The 13,018-nt window shown below is 38.6% G+C and overlaps 1 protein-coding gene across 1 annotated transcript; it reads left to right on the top strand.

Annotated features, from left to right (window-relative positions):
• Window positions 1–2,474: 2,474 nt before the first annotated feature.
• On the top strand, window positions 2,475–8,059 carry GCK72_016977 (uncharacterized protein; the record flags this gene model as incomplete). Its single annotated transcript, XM_053731806.1, has 4 exons — window positions 2,475–2,608; window positions 2,658–2,776; window positions 6,455–6,612; window positions 7,913–8,059. The coding sequence occupies 4 exons, from the start codon at window positions 2,475–2,477 to the stop codon at window positions 8,057–8,059; spliced, it is 558 nt and encodes a 185-aa protein (XP_053580719.1).
• Between the last annotated feature and the right edge of the window lie 4,959 nt (window positions 8,060–13,018).

Genomic DNA, 13,018 nt, shown 5'->3' with positions numbered 1-13,018 from the left:
AAAAATTCAAAAAAAAAATTTTTTGGTTTTCTTGGGAATTGCTTCAAAAATATGAAACTCCTTCTTAAACTTGGTTTTTATTATTTTACTGAAAAGATAAGCTGTTTCAAACTATTTTCCGTTTTGATTTCTGATTTCTTTTCGATTTTCTCGACCTATCGATCCGCCCGTCTTTCGTGATCCGTTTGCATCTCGCAACACTTTCTCGAAGGCAACAGGCGCTTTGATGACAAAAAAAAAGAGAAAAAGAAGAAGAAGATAGAATCGAAGAGATAAGGTATACGGTACCAATTGCTCGTTGAGAAACTTTGGAGGGGTAAGAAGAAAAATTGAAACAATTTGAGGGGTCAACATTGATGAGAAAGCCTGAAACCACTGGAAATCAAGTTACAGAATGGAGTTCTGTGATGTCGAGAGGACTTGAATCACTAATAATTGTGTTGATCAAATCTAGGGCTTCATTTTTGTAGTTGATGTCTTTTATGTAGAATGCGCCCTTGGAAAGTTATAGGTCAAAGAAGTTTTTTCAGACAAATCAAATCGGGCAACTTTGAGATATTGCGACGGTTCCTCAGAGCGATTTAGGTGGTTAAAATTAATAATGAACTTGTAGATCAAATCAAGGGCTTCATTTTTGTAGTTGACAACTTTTTTGTAGAATGCGCCTCTGGAAAGTTATAGTTCGGCGAAATATAGTAGGAATTCGGTTTTCATGAAAAACTGGTCAACTTTGAGATGTTGTGACGGGGCTCCAGGCTATTTAAACCGATTATATTTATTATGAATGTGTAGATCAAACATAGCTCTACATTTTTCTAGTTGACAACTTTTTTCTAGGATGGCACCTTGCAAAGTTACAGGTCGGGGAAGGTATCAGCCCCGCCGCTCTCTCACACACAAACCCACACACATGCAAGTGCGCTCTACTGCACCTAATGGTCGACTCGCACGGAAAAGTTGTCAACTGCAAAAATGTAGTTCAAGGTTTGATCTACACAGACTTTCCCACCATGGCTCTATTTGCATGTACAATCGCGCTCTATTTGGTTTTTCCCGTACACTGTCTAGCTTCTCTACGTCTCTGTGTTAATTCGTGTCACTCACTCTATGCAATTAGACGATAAGCATTACGACACATGGGTCGAGAGAGAGGGGGGTACTGTATACAATTGTCTGCAGTTACACGGCGACCCAGAAATAGTACACGAAAGTCGGAGGGCGCAGAGACTATTTGATGTTGCGAAGGTCTCCGCAGAGGTGGCGTAACATGAGGCGTCTGTTGAGAAGATGGATATTTGAATATATGAGAACGGTGTCTTGAGGTGGAGGAGGAAAAGGACACCGTCACCCGGGAACGGAGGCTTCGCGGAGTTATAGCCCTACGGTTTCGAAATTTTGTGAGCTTGTAGATCAAATCTAGAGCTTCATTTTTGTAGTTGACAACTTTTTGATAGCGACTCAGGGTTTTGAGATATGCACCTTAAAAGATGAACATTTAAAAAAAAGTGTTTTGTTGTTGAAATTTTCCACATATTCTAGAAAGTTATAACTTGAGGACAAGGCCTGGCGAGCTCACTATCTGAAGGATATGTGACTGAGAAAGCTCTAATAATTTCAAATTTTGGGAATTTGAATTGAACAAAATTTTCGAAAAAAAAATTCGAAAAAAAATTTAACGGCTTGTAAGTGTTCAGAGAGAAACTGGAACCTGTTGTCCAAATTTTTCCAAAGTTATATTGTTAGATAGAACATGTCAAAATCTATATTTTCATATCAAATAACCTCAAAAAATTTTAAGATTTTACTAGTTTTCCAGACTGTCGAAAAAAGTGACACCACTTTTTCACTAAAAAATCTTTTGAAACTTTGGAAGCTTATAACTCAAGAACCTGAAATTCAAATTTTTTGAAAATTATACCAATCGATAGGAAATTTCAAGATCTATATTTTCCATTTTTAAATTTTTAAAAACTCGTTATTCCCTGTCATTCATCATGTGTTCAAAGAGACTCCACTCAGAGGAGCGCTCGATTTAAGTAAGCCTAACTTTGAGGCCCCGTAACTCAGGAGCCCATCAACCATATTTTATGAAAATTATATTTTTGAAAAGATCAAGTTAAAACCTTTATTTTCATATAAAATTTATTAATAATATTTTAGATTTTGTTAGTTTTCCATGCTTGTAAAGTAACGCCCCAAACATCAGCTAGCTGTAGATAGGTACGTAAATTCAAATCAAATCTAGTCCATAGATCAAATCATATCTCCGAGCCGCCCCGTATCAACCCCACAGTACCCTTATCGGCCTGGGACAACTGTTAACTCTGGTCCGTCCTCCACCATATGACGCCCCCTTTTCTCCTCTCTTTCTCATTCACTCACTCACTTCCACTCACTTCACTCCGATTGGAGAACCCTCCCACAATCCACTACTCGACCATACTTTTGCCCCTACCTTCTATCTATTGATCATCATGAATCTGGTACTCCTAATTTTTTTGGTCGCTGGAACCCTGGCCACCAGCTTTACCGATGAAAAAATCGAGGCGGTCGCCGCGAAATGTTGTGTGAGGAAAGAGGAATGTTGTCGGGAAATTATCAGATTCGGGTACTTATTTATTCAAAATTCAAACTCAGAAAATCCTAGAAAATTCTAGACTCCCCGTACGATGTGGCTATGAGAAAGACAAGGAAATCCCGAAAATTATTTATAAATGTCTGCAGAAGGAGCTGTTTGATAAGGAGCAGGAGGAGAAGCAGCGTGTGGAGTTGGATGGTGAGTTGGCTACAGTAGGATACAGTATGCTACAGTAACCTACAGTAACCTTAAAACGTGAAAAGACATAAAAAATCAAATTTTAACATGAAAAATGTTTACGTGACAAACTTACCGACCCGCCTCCTCCTCAACATTGATTGGTCGGGCGGGGAGGCGCGTCGACACTAATTTTTCTATAGATACTGTGTTTTTTATAACTTTTCGCATTTTTTAATGTCAAATTTCACTAATTTTCCCCTAAAAATTTCCCCCAGAACTCCCCTGATCTGAAATTCTTAAAATTTTGAAATTCGGAAAATAGGTACTCTGATTTCAAAAGCTTATAACTCTGGAACCTGTTTTCCAAATTTTTTCAAATTTTTACTATTCGAAAGATCATGTCAAAATCTATATTTTTATATAGCACAACTTTCAAATTTTGCGATTTCACTGGTTTTTCAGACTGTCAAAGTGACTTATTCACTGAAAGATCTGAAAAATAGTCTAACTTTGGAAGCTTATAACTCAAGAACCTGATATCCAAATTTTTTGAAAATTGTACCGATCGATAGGAAATTTAAAAATCTATATTTTCCATTTTTTATTCTCTCAAAAATTTTTATTTCCTGTCTTTCATCATGTGTTCAAAGAGACACCATGCAGAGTAGCGCCAGATTTAAGCAGCCTAACTTTGAAGGCCCGTAACTCATGAACCCATTAACCGTATTTTATGAAACTTAGATTTTTGAAAAGATCCTGTCAAAATCTTTATTTTTACATAAAACTTATAAAATAATGTTTTAGATTTAGCTGGTTTTCCATGCTCGTAAATTAACATTTCAAAATTATAAAAATGTGAAAAAAGTAAACTAACCCAACCTTCAAAACCTTCTATTTCAAAATCCCACCAACCAATTTTTATAAAAATTATACCATTAGATAGAGCGTGTTAAAATCTACATTTTCCTTTTTTAAATCATCAAAAATATTGAAAACTAATTAATTTATAAGTGTCTAAAGTGACAGCACCCTATGCCGACAAACTGTCATACCGGCCTACTTTGAGACCCCATAACTTGAGAATGGATTGAGCTCATTTTTTGAAATTTATATACCTAAAAAGATCATCTTAAAATCTACATTTTCCATGTTCAAAACCCCAAAAAATAATGGATTTTCGACGACCACCCATGCAAATCCCTTCACTCCACTCGACAGATGGATTGGGTTGCAGCCTGCAGGCAGATGGTGGGGTGGGGGGTGCTGTATGGTATGGTATTAGGGATAAATTATACAAATTATATATTTTCGGATAGCTAGAGACATAAGAAATACGGTAATATAAGTTATTGTTAATGGAAATTTCAAAAAACCAAAAATTTGGAGTCTTAAAGTTTAGGCATCCTGAATACAGAGATTCCAGGTTTCCAGGCATCACCTAAGGTTTTTTGACCCAATTTTTCATACAATATTCATTCTATGACTCCAAAAACTACAAGACTCCAGAATCCCACCAAAAAAAAGTTTAGATGACGTTGCCTTAGACTGTGCGGAAGAGAGAATGGAGGGTAACCTATCATTCCGACACAGACCGCCCGTTTTTATGTTTTATGTTGTAGAAATTGTTCTTTTTTATTGCGACAGAGAGTTAAAGCGTCTTTTTTCAATATAGACTTTGTTTTGGTAGAAATCTTGAAAAAACTGGAAAAAATTTTTTTGGTCCAAAAATTTTTTTAAAAAAATTTTTAAAAATTGAATCCTAATAGTTTTCTAGGCTTTTTAAACATAACCAATCTTGTTTTTCTGCATAATTCTCTATCTTTGCCACCTAAAAATTCTTTTTTTGCTCTTTTTTTTTTGCTCCGAGCAGCTTCTCCGCTTCGGGATGCCTCTCTCCGATATGGTCAAAAACCGTGTTCCAGATTTTTTAGGCCAAAAATTTTAAACTTTTCTGATAGAGAAAAACACGCTCTTTCGATTGGTACTAGTTTCAGGTGGGGTTGATTGGATGGTTTTTGAGGAATTTGGGGTTAAAGTTTAAATTTGAAAAATTCGAAAATTTTTATAGGAGAAGCTTAAGGCCCCCCTCTCATTTTTTTGTTTTGATTTTTCTCATTTTTTACCTTCTCTTTGATCTCAAATTCCTTGGTGGTACGGTACTTTTTTCTAAATCTTTCTAAATGTATTAAGTGCTCATCTTCTTCTCACGGAGCCCCCTGTCCCATTCTCCCATCACCCACAATCACCCTGCGACAATTGCTCGCCGAGCCGATAGACCGCCTGTTCAGTTGTTATCGGTGTAGAGAACTCTGGATGAGAGCTCTGGTTGAGAGCTCCGGATAATGAGAGAGAAATTCTCCGAAGACACAATTTACTGGTCGACTCGGGGAAAGGGGGACCTACCTACCAAATCCTTCTCACCTTTGTCAGGATTTCTATTTTTATTGACATTCCCATCGGGTACAGTACCCCCCCCCCCATTCCGTCATCACCTCCCTTATTGGTACACACCACTCTCTCATTACCTACTTTTATAACTATTTGGCGGAAGCATAACGACGCGTTGCGGTCTCGCGTCGCGTGTACCGTACCGTCATATTCGCTGCAACCCCGTACCCCCTCAGGCCTCTCGAGAGACCCCCTCGACAGAACCGATAGGACCAGACCATATGCCAGATGACAGTTGCGTTGGAGAGGTGTGGCGAGAGATCGTCACTCACCATAGAATAGTCGGAAGACACAGAGAAAGTGCCGAGCGATAGGGGGAGATAGGCTGGGGGGGGGGACGGCACATGTTGGGTGGTGGCTGATGGGGACAGTCGATTGTATCGATTGAGGTGGTGAGACCACCAAATTACAGTCCCCCCACCTCTTTACGCCGCCAAGGAAAACTCAAAATGTGGGCGGTCTGATCACAAGAGACCGTATAGTCTGTGACAAGGAAAAAACGTGAAAAAATTTTAGACCTCCAATTTTCAGACACTATCGTACCGCCTTGAATCCTTGAAACTCAAAAAAAAAACGGACGGCTTCTGGATTTTTGAAGGCTGTGAGGCCCCTCCCCCAGGTCACAGCTGGGGGGGGGGGGGGTGACACTGGAAAAAAAAATCTGTTTAAGCTTGAGGTAGCCTACCGTATTCCTTAAATATATTTTTTTTTCAAAAAAAAAAAATTGAGCCCTTTATGCTTGAGGCACACCGTGATCCTTAAGACAACATTTTTCCAATTTTTTTTGAGAAATATTTGAGCCCGGATCATGACTTTAAGCTTAAGGCAGCCTACCGTAGTCCTTACGGAAAAATGCTTTTGAAAAAAATGTAGGCTCCGGACTTTAACTTTCGAAATGTCTGGAGTATGAAATTTTGAAAAAAAAAACATTTTTTTTTGGAATAAAATTTTTGACTCCTCAGAAGCCTCAAGCCTCGGTGGTCAATTTTTCCCGCCATATTTCCCATCTATGCAATCAGTCAGACCTCATGACCCTTATCCTTCCCCCACATCTCCCTCATCAGGTCATCATTCCTCTCGCTTCTCTAAAATCTCTCACTCTCTCACTCTCTCGAAAAAAACATCTTACCACCTCACCCAATGGATAATTGCCATGCGGCTCTCCCTAAGCTCCACCCCCTCAGACTCCGCCCCTCCCCGCATCCGCCCATCCATCCCTCTCCACCCATTCATATATTCCTCATTCAGACGTCAACTGCTGTCGAGTATTCATCAAGGATCGTTTCGATCCGAGGGGGCTGTGCGAGACGAAGTGCAAGACGGCTATGGAGTCACCGTCCCTCTCGGAGACCGTCAAATTGCAGAGGATCAAGGAGTGCTCAATTGTGGAGAATCCAAGATTCCAGGTTAGTTGTCTAAACACGCGCTCTAATGAGAATTCGTGAGTGAGCAAGTGCGCTCCATTGGTCCCCGCGGAAAATCGTGTTTTTATGCCCAAATTAGTCATGGTAAACGCGCTCTATTGAGAATCTGCTTTATGGCGGGAACAATTGTTCGCTAGAGCGCTCTTACCACCCTATGCTGTTAGTCATAGTAAACGCGCTCTATTGAGATATTGAGTTATGGTTAGCAAACGCGCTCCACCGCTTACCACCCTGATTTTCGAAACAGGATAGTTGTTGCGTCATCCCTCTGAGATGGCAGCTGCCGCCCTGCTAAGCCCCGCCCCTTTCTTCTCCCGCCGCCACCGCCTTGTGATCTACCGTAGTGACCTACCGGTAACCAACAGCTGTTAGATTAGAGGGGTGGAGGAGAAGGAGGAGACATCCGGACATCGGGTCGTGCAGACACACAGGTAGATCAAACGTTTCCTTTAAGCTCCGCCCCTTTTTAGACTTCCAGATTTTCAGATTCTGAAATTTCAATGAAAATTTTGTAAAATCTGAACATGCGGACATCCGGACACACAGACACACACAGACAGACCAGGACACCAGAACAAACAGACACACTCACCAGAATTCTGCTCTGGTGTCTGTCCAGATGTCTGTCTGTGTGTCCGAATGTCCGGATTTCCAAAAGTTCACTTTTTTGAAGAATCCGGACATCTGGACACCCGGACACACAGACAGACATGTTTGTTCTAGTGTTCCCTGGCCTGTGTGTCTAAAAAGTGGGCGGGGCTTAGTGAAAATGTTTTGATCTACAGAAAAATGAATTAGTAGATACTTTTCAAATATCTGTCTGTGTATCCAGATGACCGGATTTTCAGATTTTGAGCCAAAAAATGAATTTTCTGTGTGTGTCACGACATCCGGACATCCGGATACACGGACACAGACACACACAGGCAAACCAGGAGACACCAGAACAAAAGTTTCATTGAAATTTCAGAATCTGAAAACCTGGAACCCCACAAAATGGGGGCGGAGCTTAGATAAAAAATTTTGATCTACCGAAAGAATCAATAATTAAAGTATGTTCGCGCGCCTGTCTGTGTGTCCGGATATCCGGATATCCATATTTTGAAATTTCCGTGAAATTCGGAGAATCTGAAAAGGGGCGGAGCTTACATTTCGCGAATTTTTTTTGATCTACCCTAAAATTCGACCTATCGGAGTTCCAGTTTTAGAGATTTTCATGAAAATCTGAAATGTTTTTTGATCTACATTTGAAAATCAGTAATCAATCGATATTTTTCTGCAGTGCTTCAACCAATGCCGTGCACTCCGTCGTGAAGGAATGAAAATCGAAGTGATGCGTCCCGACGAGTACTGTAACACCACCACCACCACCACCCACCATCCCCAACTCCAAAAGAAGATGCTCCACCGTGGTCATCGTTGGCTCTGAATCCTGATTCCCCCTTCTCCAAATCCATGTCAAAATGTCATCCGGGCACGTGTACTCCCCGCCAGACGCGTGGGCCCACCCACCACCCAATCAATATTTAATTAATCGATAATTACCATTTTTACAAACCTTGCTACGCAAGTGGTCATATCTTGGCATTCGACCTAAAAAGGAAGAAATGGGCCAACCAATTTTCTATTTAATCTACTTTAAAATAATTTGGCGAGAAATTCAAAAAAATTTAAAAATCGAAAAAAAATTTTTTTCGAAAACTTTAAAAAATTTATATCACTAAAACCACATTTTTCCGCTGATTCCAATGGTACTATTTTCATTTCTCAAAAACGTCTTCCCGCAGAGTTACAACGCTTTGAAGTTCGTCACCAATCAGCGCGCGGTGGAAGTGGAAGAGGAAGCGGCGCGGCTTCGGCGGCCACGGCCACAACCACCAAACAGAACAACGTGTGTATCTCCGCGTGGAAAAGGTTTTGAGCAATGAAAATATTACCATTAGAATCAGGAAAACATGGGGAATCTTTTGATATAAAATTTTGTTTAAAAAATGTTTTTTGAAAATTTTCGAAATTTTTGAAATTCAAATTTTCCCGCCAAATTTTCCATCTACGCAATCAGTGTCATACGGGCATGTGTTCCCTCAGGAATGTGTGGGTCCCACTACCATTTTTTCTCTGAAACTCTCTTTAAGAGTTTCAGTCATTCTATCCTTAACGTGTCATATCTTGGCGTTTATCCATGTAGATGGATGGGCGGGCCAATTTACTATTTTACTAATTAATTAATTACTTAATGACTTAATTACTCATATTTCTTAATTATATCATGCCCAAATCCTGTATTTTGCCTAATCTTGTGCCAATTGTTTTCCGTGAAAGGTCATCGCCATCTCAATTTTTGTCAATTCTCTCTCTCAAATCTCGTGTATTCAATTCTTGAATTTCCAGTATAATGCTTTACTAATTCGGTTGAATGAAAGAAACAGAATAAATTTTTTCCGATAAAAATTATTTGAAATTGAAACAAAAAAGTAGTGATAAGACACATTGCACGTTATCAGGAAAAGTCAAAAATCTATTCTTTTTTTGTTTAGTTTTGGCTGCACGTTTTATTTGCATCATTCCTAATTTAATGTTGCAAACGCGCTCTATCGGACTCCTAATTTTTTATTTTATTGAAAGGCCATCATGGACTATGCAAATGCGCTCTATAGTGCATACAGATTGCCAAAAATTTGTATTGGATGTGTAGATCAAAAAGAGGGCTTCATTTTTGTAGTTTACAACTTTTTGATAGCTCCGCCCGCTTTTGAGATATAGCGCTTCAAACTTGAGAGGCGAGAAAGCGTGCAGAAAGAGGAGTGCGTCTCGCTTCTCTGCGTCTCCCCTTCTCTTTGCTACTTTATCTTCAAAGGCGTATATCTCAAAAGTGGGCGGAGCTATCAAAAAGTTGTCAACTACAAAAATGTAGATCAAATATTATGTTGGTTCATAATTTTCTGCAATTTTTCGATAAAACTTTGCTTCTATTTTTTCAAATCCAGAAAGGTTTCTAGAATTCAAAACATTGTTTATCAGCATCGATGGTCTTCTGACAAAATATTTGTAGCTTACTGATTCTCTCCGCGTAGACCATCTATTCGAGATCACTGGAAAAGGAAACTTGCTTCTTTTTGATATCCCCTTTTTATTCGGATTTTTCCCCGTTTAAATGTCGTTGAAGTCAGGCAAAATGTTTGTAATTAAAGAGAAGAAGGTTAGATCAATATAATGAATAAAAGATAGTTGTTCAGGTAGATAACATCAGTTTGTTGTGGGTTACTTTTGCAACACATGAACAATCGTTGTCATACTGAAAACTTCGTTTTGCTATATCTCCCCCGTCTTGGAGTCACATGATTTTAAGTTTATTGAAATAAGAAACGTGGACATCTGATGTTACTTCTTTGTCCTCGTTCAGGAGTTCCCTCCACTCCACCCAGAGTACTGAGTCCCAGATTCAAAAAACCACTTTTTTCGGTTTGAGAACATCCAGAACGCGCAAATCTTAGTCCACACATTGTGCTTTCCTCACATCGTTAGAGTAACAACTCCACTACTTATTTCTAATAAATAAATAGCTTGACCATACGTGTGTTGGGTGTAAAAGTACTAAGAACCAACTTAGGTCCATGTGATGTGCCATCTCATCTTGATTCAATGATTCAACGTGTGGTATGTTACGACGAAATTTCTCATTCCGATAAATGCTTTCCATCCATGAACTACAGTTACATGAATCACCCTAAAAGAAGTTGACAACCTACGGGTGGTTTGATACAGATCCGCTACTACGATTCCCTGCAATTACTCCAAATCTAGCTCTGACTGCTGAAAGAGAAGAACTTTTTCAGTCAGATCCAAGTTTCTTGTTTCAAATGTTTTGAATCAAAATGTATTTGCGTTAAAACTAGTCAACCTTTGTTAACATACATCAGCAACTTTTTTTTAAATGACATAATTTTTAGACCAGAAACGAATGAAAACAAAATAAGGTTCCAAAAACGCAAAAAGTTGCATGTAAATCAAAGCTCCGTTCTCGGAGGGGAAAAAAGCGAGAAGTAAAACTTCGAAATCGTAACAAGTACTTAAGTAGGTCTACCAAACACAAAAACAACCACATCGAAAAACTACTCCTGTGCCGAGAAAACAAAACGACAACCGGCAAGCTCGAAAATTGCAGAAAATTATGAACCAACCTAATATATTTCCTCATTTTTGTAGTTGACAACTTTTTGATAGCTCCGCCCACTTTTGAGATATACGCCTTTGAAAATAGGCACCCTGAGAGCAGGGAGAGACGCAGAGAAGGCAGACACTCTCACTACTCTGCGTCTCTCAACCACCTATCTTTAAAGGGGCAAAACTCAAAAGTGGGCGGAGCTATCAAAAAGTTGTCAACTAAAAAAATGTAGCCCTGGATTTGATCTACACAACCATTCTAAATACAAAATGAGGAATATTGTATAGGTATTCCTTATTTTTAATTTATAATGGCATGTTTCATGTTGACCGGTTTTTAATAGTTTGTTAGTCACAGGAACAATTATACTCTCTTATCATCAGTAAGTTCAATACTGAAACAATTTTGGTTGTCAACAATTTTTGGCATTGCAGAACAATGAGCAGATGACCACTATGTTATACGTACAGGAAATAAAAATAAATTGGTTTATACTATTGGATAGACGAAGAATTAGTGATTTATAAAATATAAGTTGTTTTTGGAAATTTTGAGATAATGTTTGTACAGTTTGAAAAAACCTCAATTTTTCAGTTTTTTTCTCAGAAAAAATGGCAAAATTTGAGAACTCCTCTTGGAGTTCTGCTTAATCCAATTCGCTTGAATTTACATTGGCTGTGTAGATCAAATCTAGAGGTTTATTTTTGTAATTGACAACTTTGCGCGCTCTTCCTCTTTTCTTTTTCGAGGGAGCATATCTCCAAAGTGGGCAAAGCTATCGAAAAGTTGTCAACTACAAAAATAGAGATCAAGTTTAGCTCTCCATTTTTGTAGTTGACAACTTTTTGATAACTCCGCCCACTTTTGAGATACGCGCCTTTAAACTTGAGACGTTCCAAAGCGCGCGCGCTCTTCCTCTTTTCTTTTTCGAGGGAGCATATCTCAAAAGTGGGCGGAGCTATCAAAAAGTTGTCAACTACAAAACCTGAGAGCAAAACTTGATCTTTGTTTTTGTAGTTGACAATTTTTTGATAACTCCGCCCACTTTTGAGATATGACTCTTTGAAACTTCGAAATTTTCGATTGTGAGTACTTATTACTCATTGTACATGTATTCTGCAGATATTTTGACTAATAAACCGTGTAGTCATCCCTACAACTTGATGACAACAAAAAATGAAAACAAAATCCCTTCAAAAAACATATTGTGAGCAAATATATACACAACAAGCAATTGCTCACTCACATTCTTTCTCACTTGAGTGATTTTAGGCTTTTTGCAAGTGCGCTCTATTTATAACGGGCTTCCAACTTGTCGTTACAGTGAAGAGCTGGATTTTTTGTGTACATTTTGAAATAAAATATTTAATGAACATGGAATTTCTCATTAGAGCGCAGTTGCGAAGGTAGGCTGTGGGACTCATAGTGTGAACTCTTGTTCGGTAGAGCGCAGTTGCAAACAGGGAGGTCAGGCATGAGCAATGCCTTTTGAATAGCAATTCGAAATTCGAAATCGATTCCTCACTCTTTTTCTCTCTTTTTCTCTTTTCCTCTGACTTTTTTTATTTATTTACATTTTATTTTATTGCAGGACGTGCGCTGACAATCTGTGACATTCGATTTTTTTTATTTGACAAAATTTATTCAATTTTGCAATGAATGCTCCTCAAGGTATCAGTTTTTAGAAAAAGTTTCAAAATTTTTAAATTTTTAATTCAAATTTTTCAGAAGAACACGATGTAAACCATCACCCACAGCAGGCGTCGGAGCCATTGGTGCATCAGGGTGAGTTTTTTGAAAAAATAAATGAAAAAAAGTTCGGTGGAGCGCGTTTTTTCATTTTTACGGTTGTTTTCAGCACAAATTTCAAATTCCCGCGGCGCCAGGGTGTGTGAGCAATAGAGCGCTGTTGCATTTCTATTAGAAAATTCTTTTATTTAATTTTTAATTTTCATAATGCGTTTTTCGGGGTTCGCAGCATTTTTTTTGCCTGAAAAGCAATTTTTCAAGTTTTGACTCTTGAAAATGCTGAAAACACGGAAAAATCAATAAAACACTAAATTCAGAATTGTGCAATGGAGCGCACCTGCATTTCCTGCCTGAAAACTAAATTTTTTCGCTGTTGCGAACCGCCCTTTTTTTCAGCATTTTCAGATTTTCCAACTATTTTCTTTAATTTTTATTGAAAAGATTAGCGGCCCACCCCCTCCTACAACTGCGCCC

Source organism: Caenorhabditis remanei, chromosome V, assembly GCF_010183535.1.
Source record: "Caenorhabditis remanei strain PX506 chromosome V, whole genome shotgun sequence".
NCBI lineage: Eukaryota > Metazoa > Nematoda > Chromadorea > Rhabditida > Rhabditidae > Caenorhabditis > Caenorhabditis remanei.
Note: the sequence above shows the minus strand (reverse complement) of the source record. Positions and strands in the feature narration are given on the sequence as shown.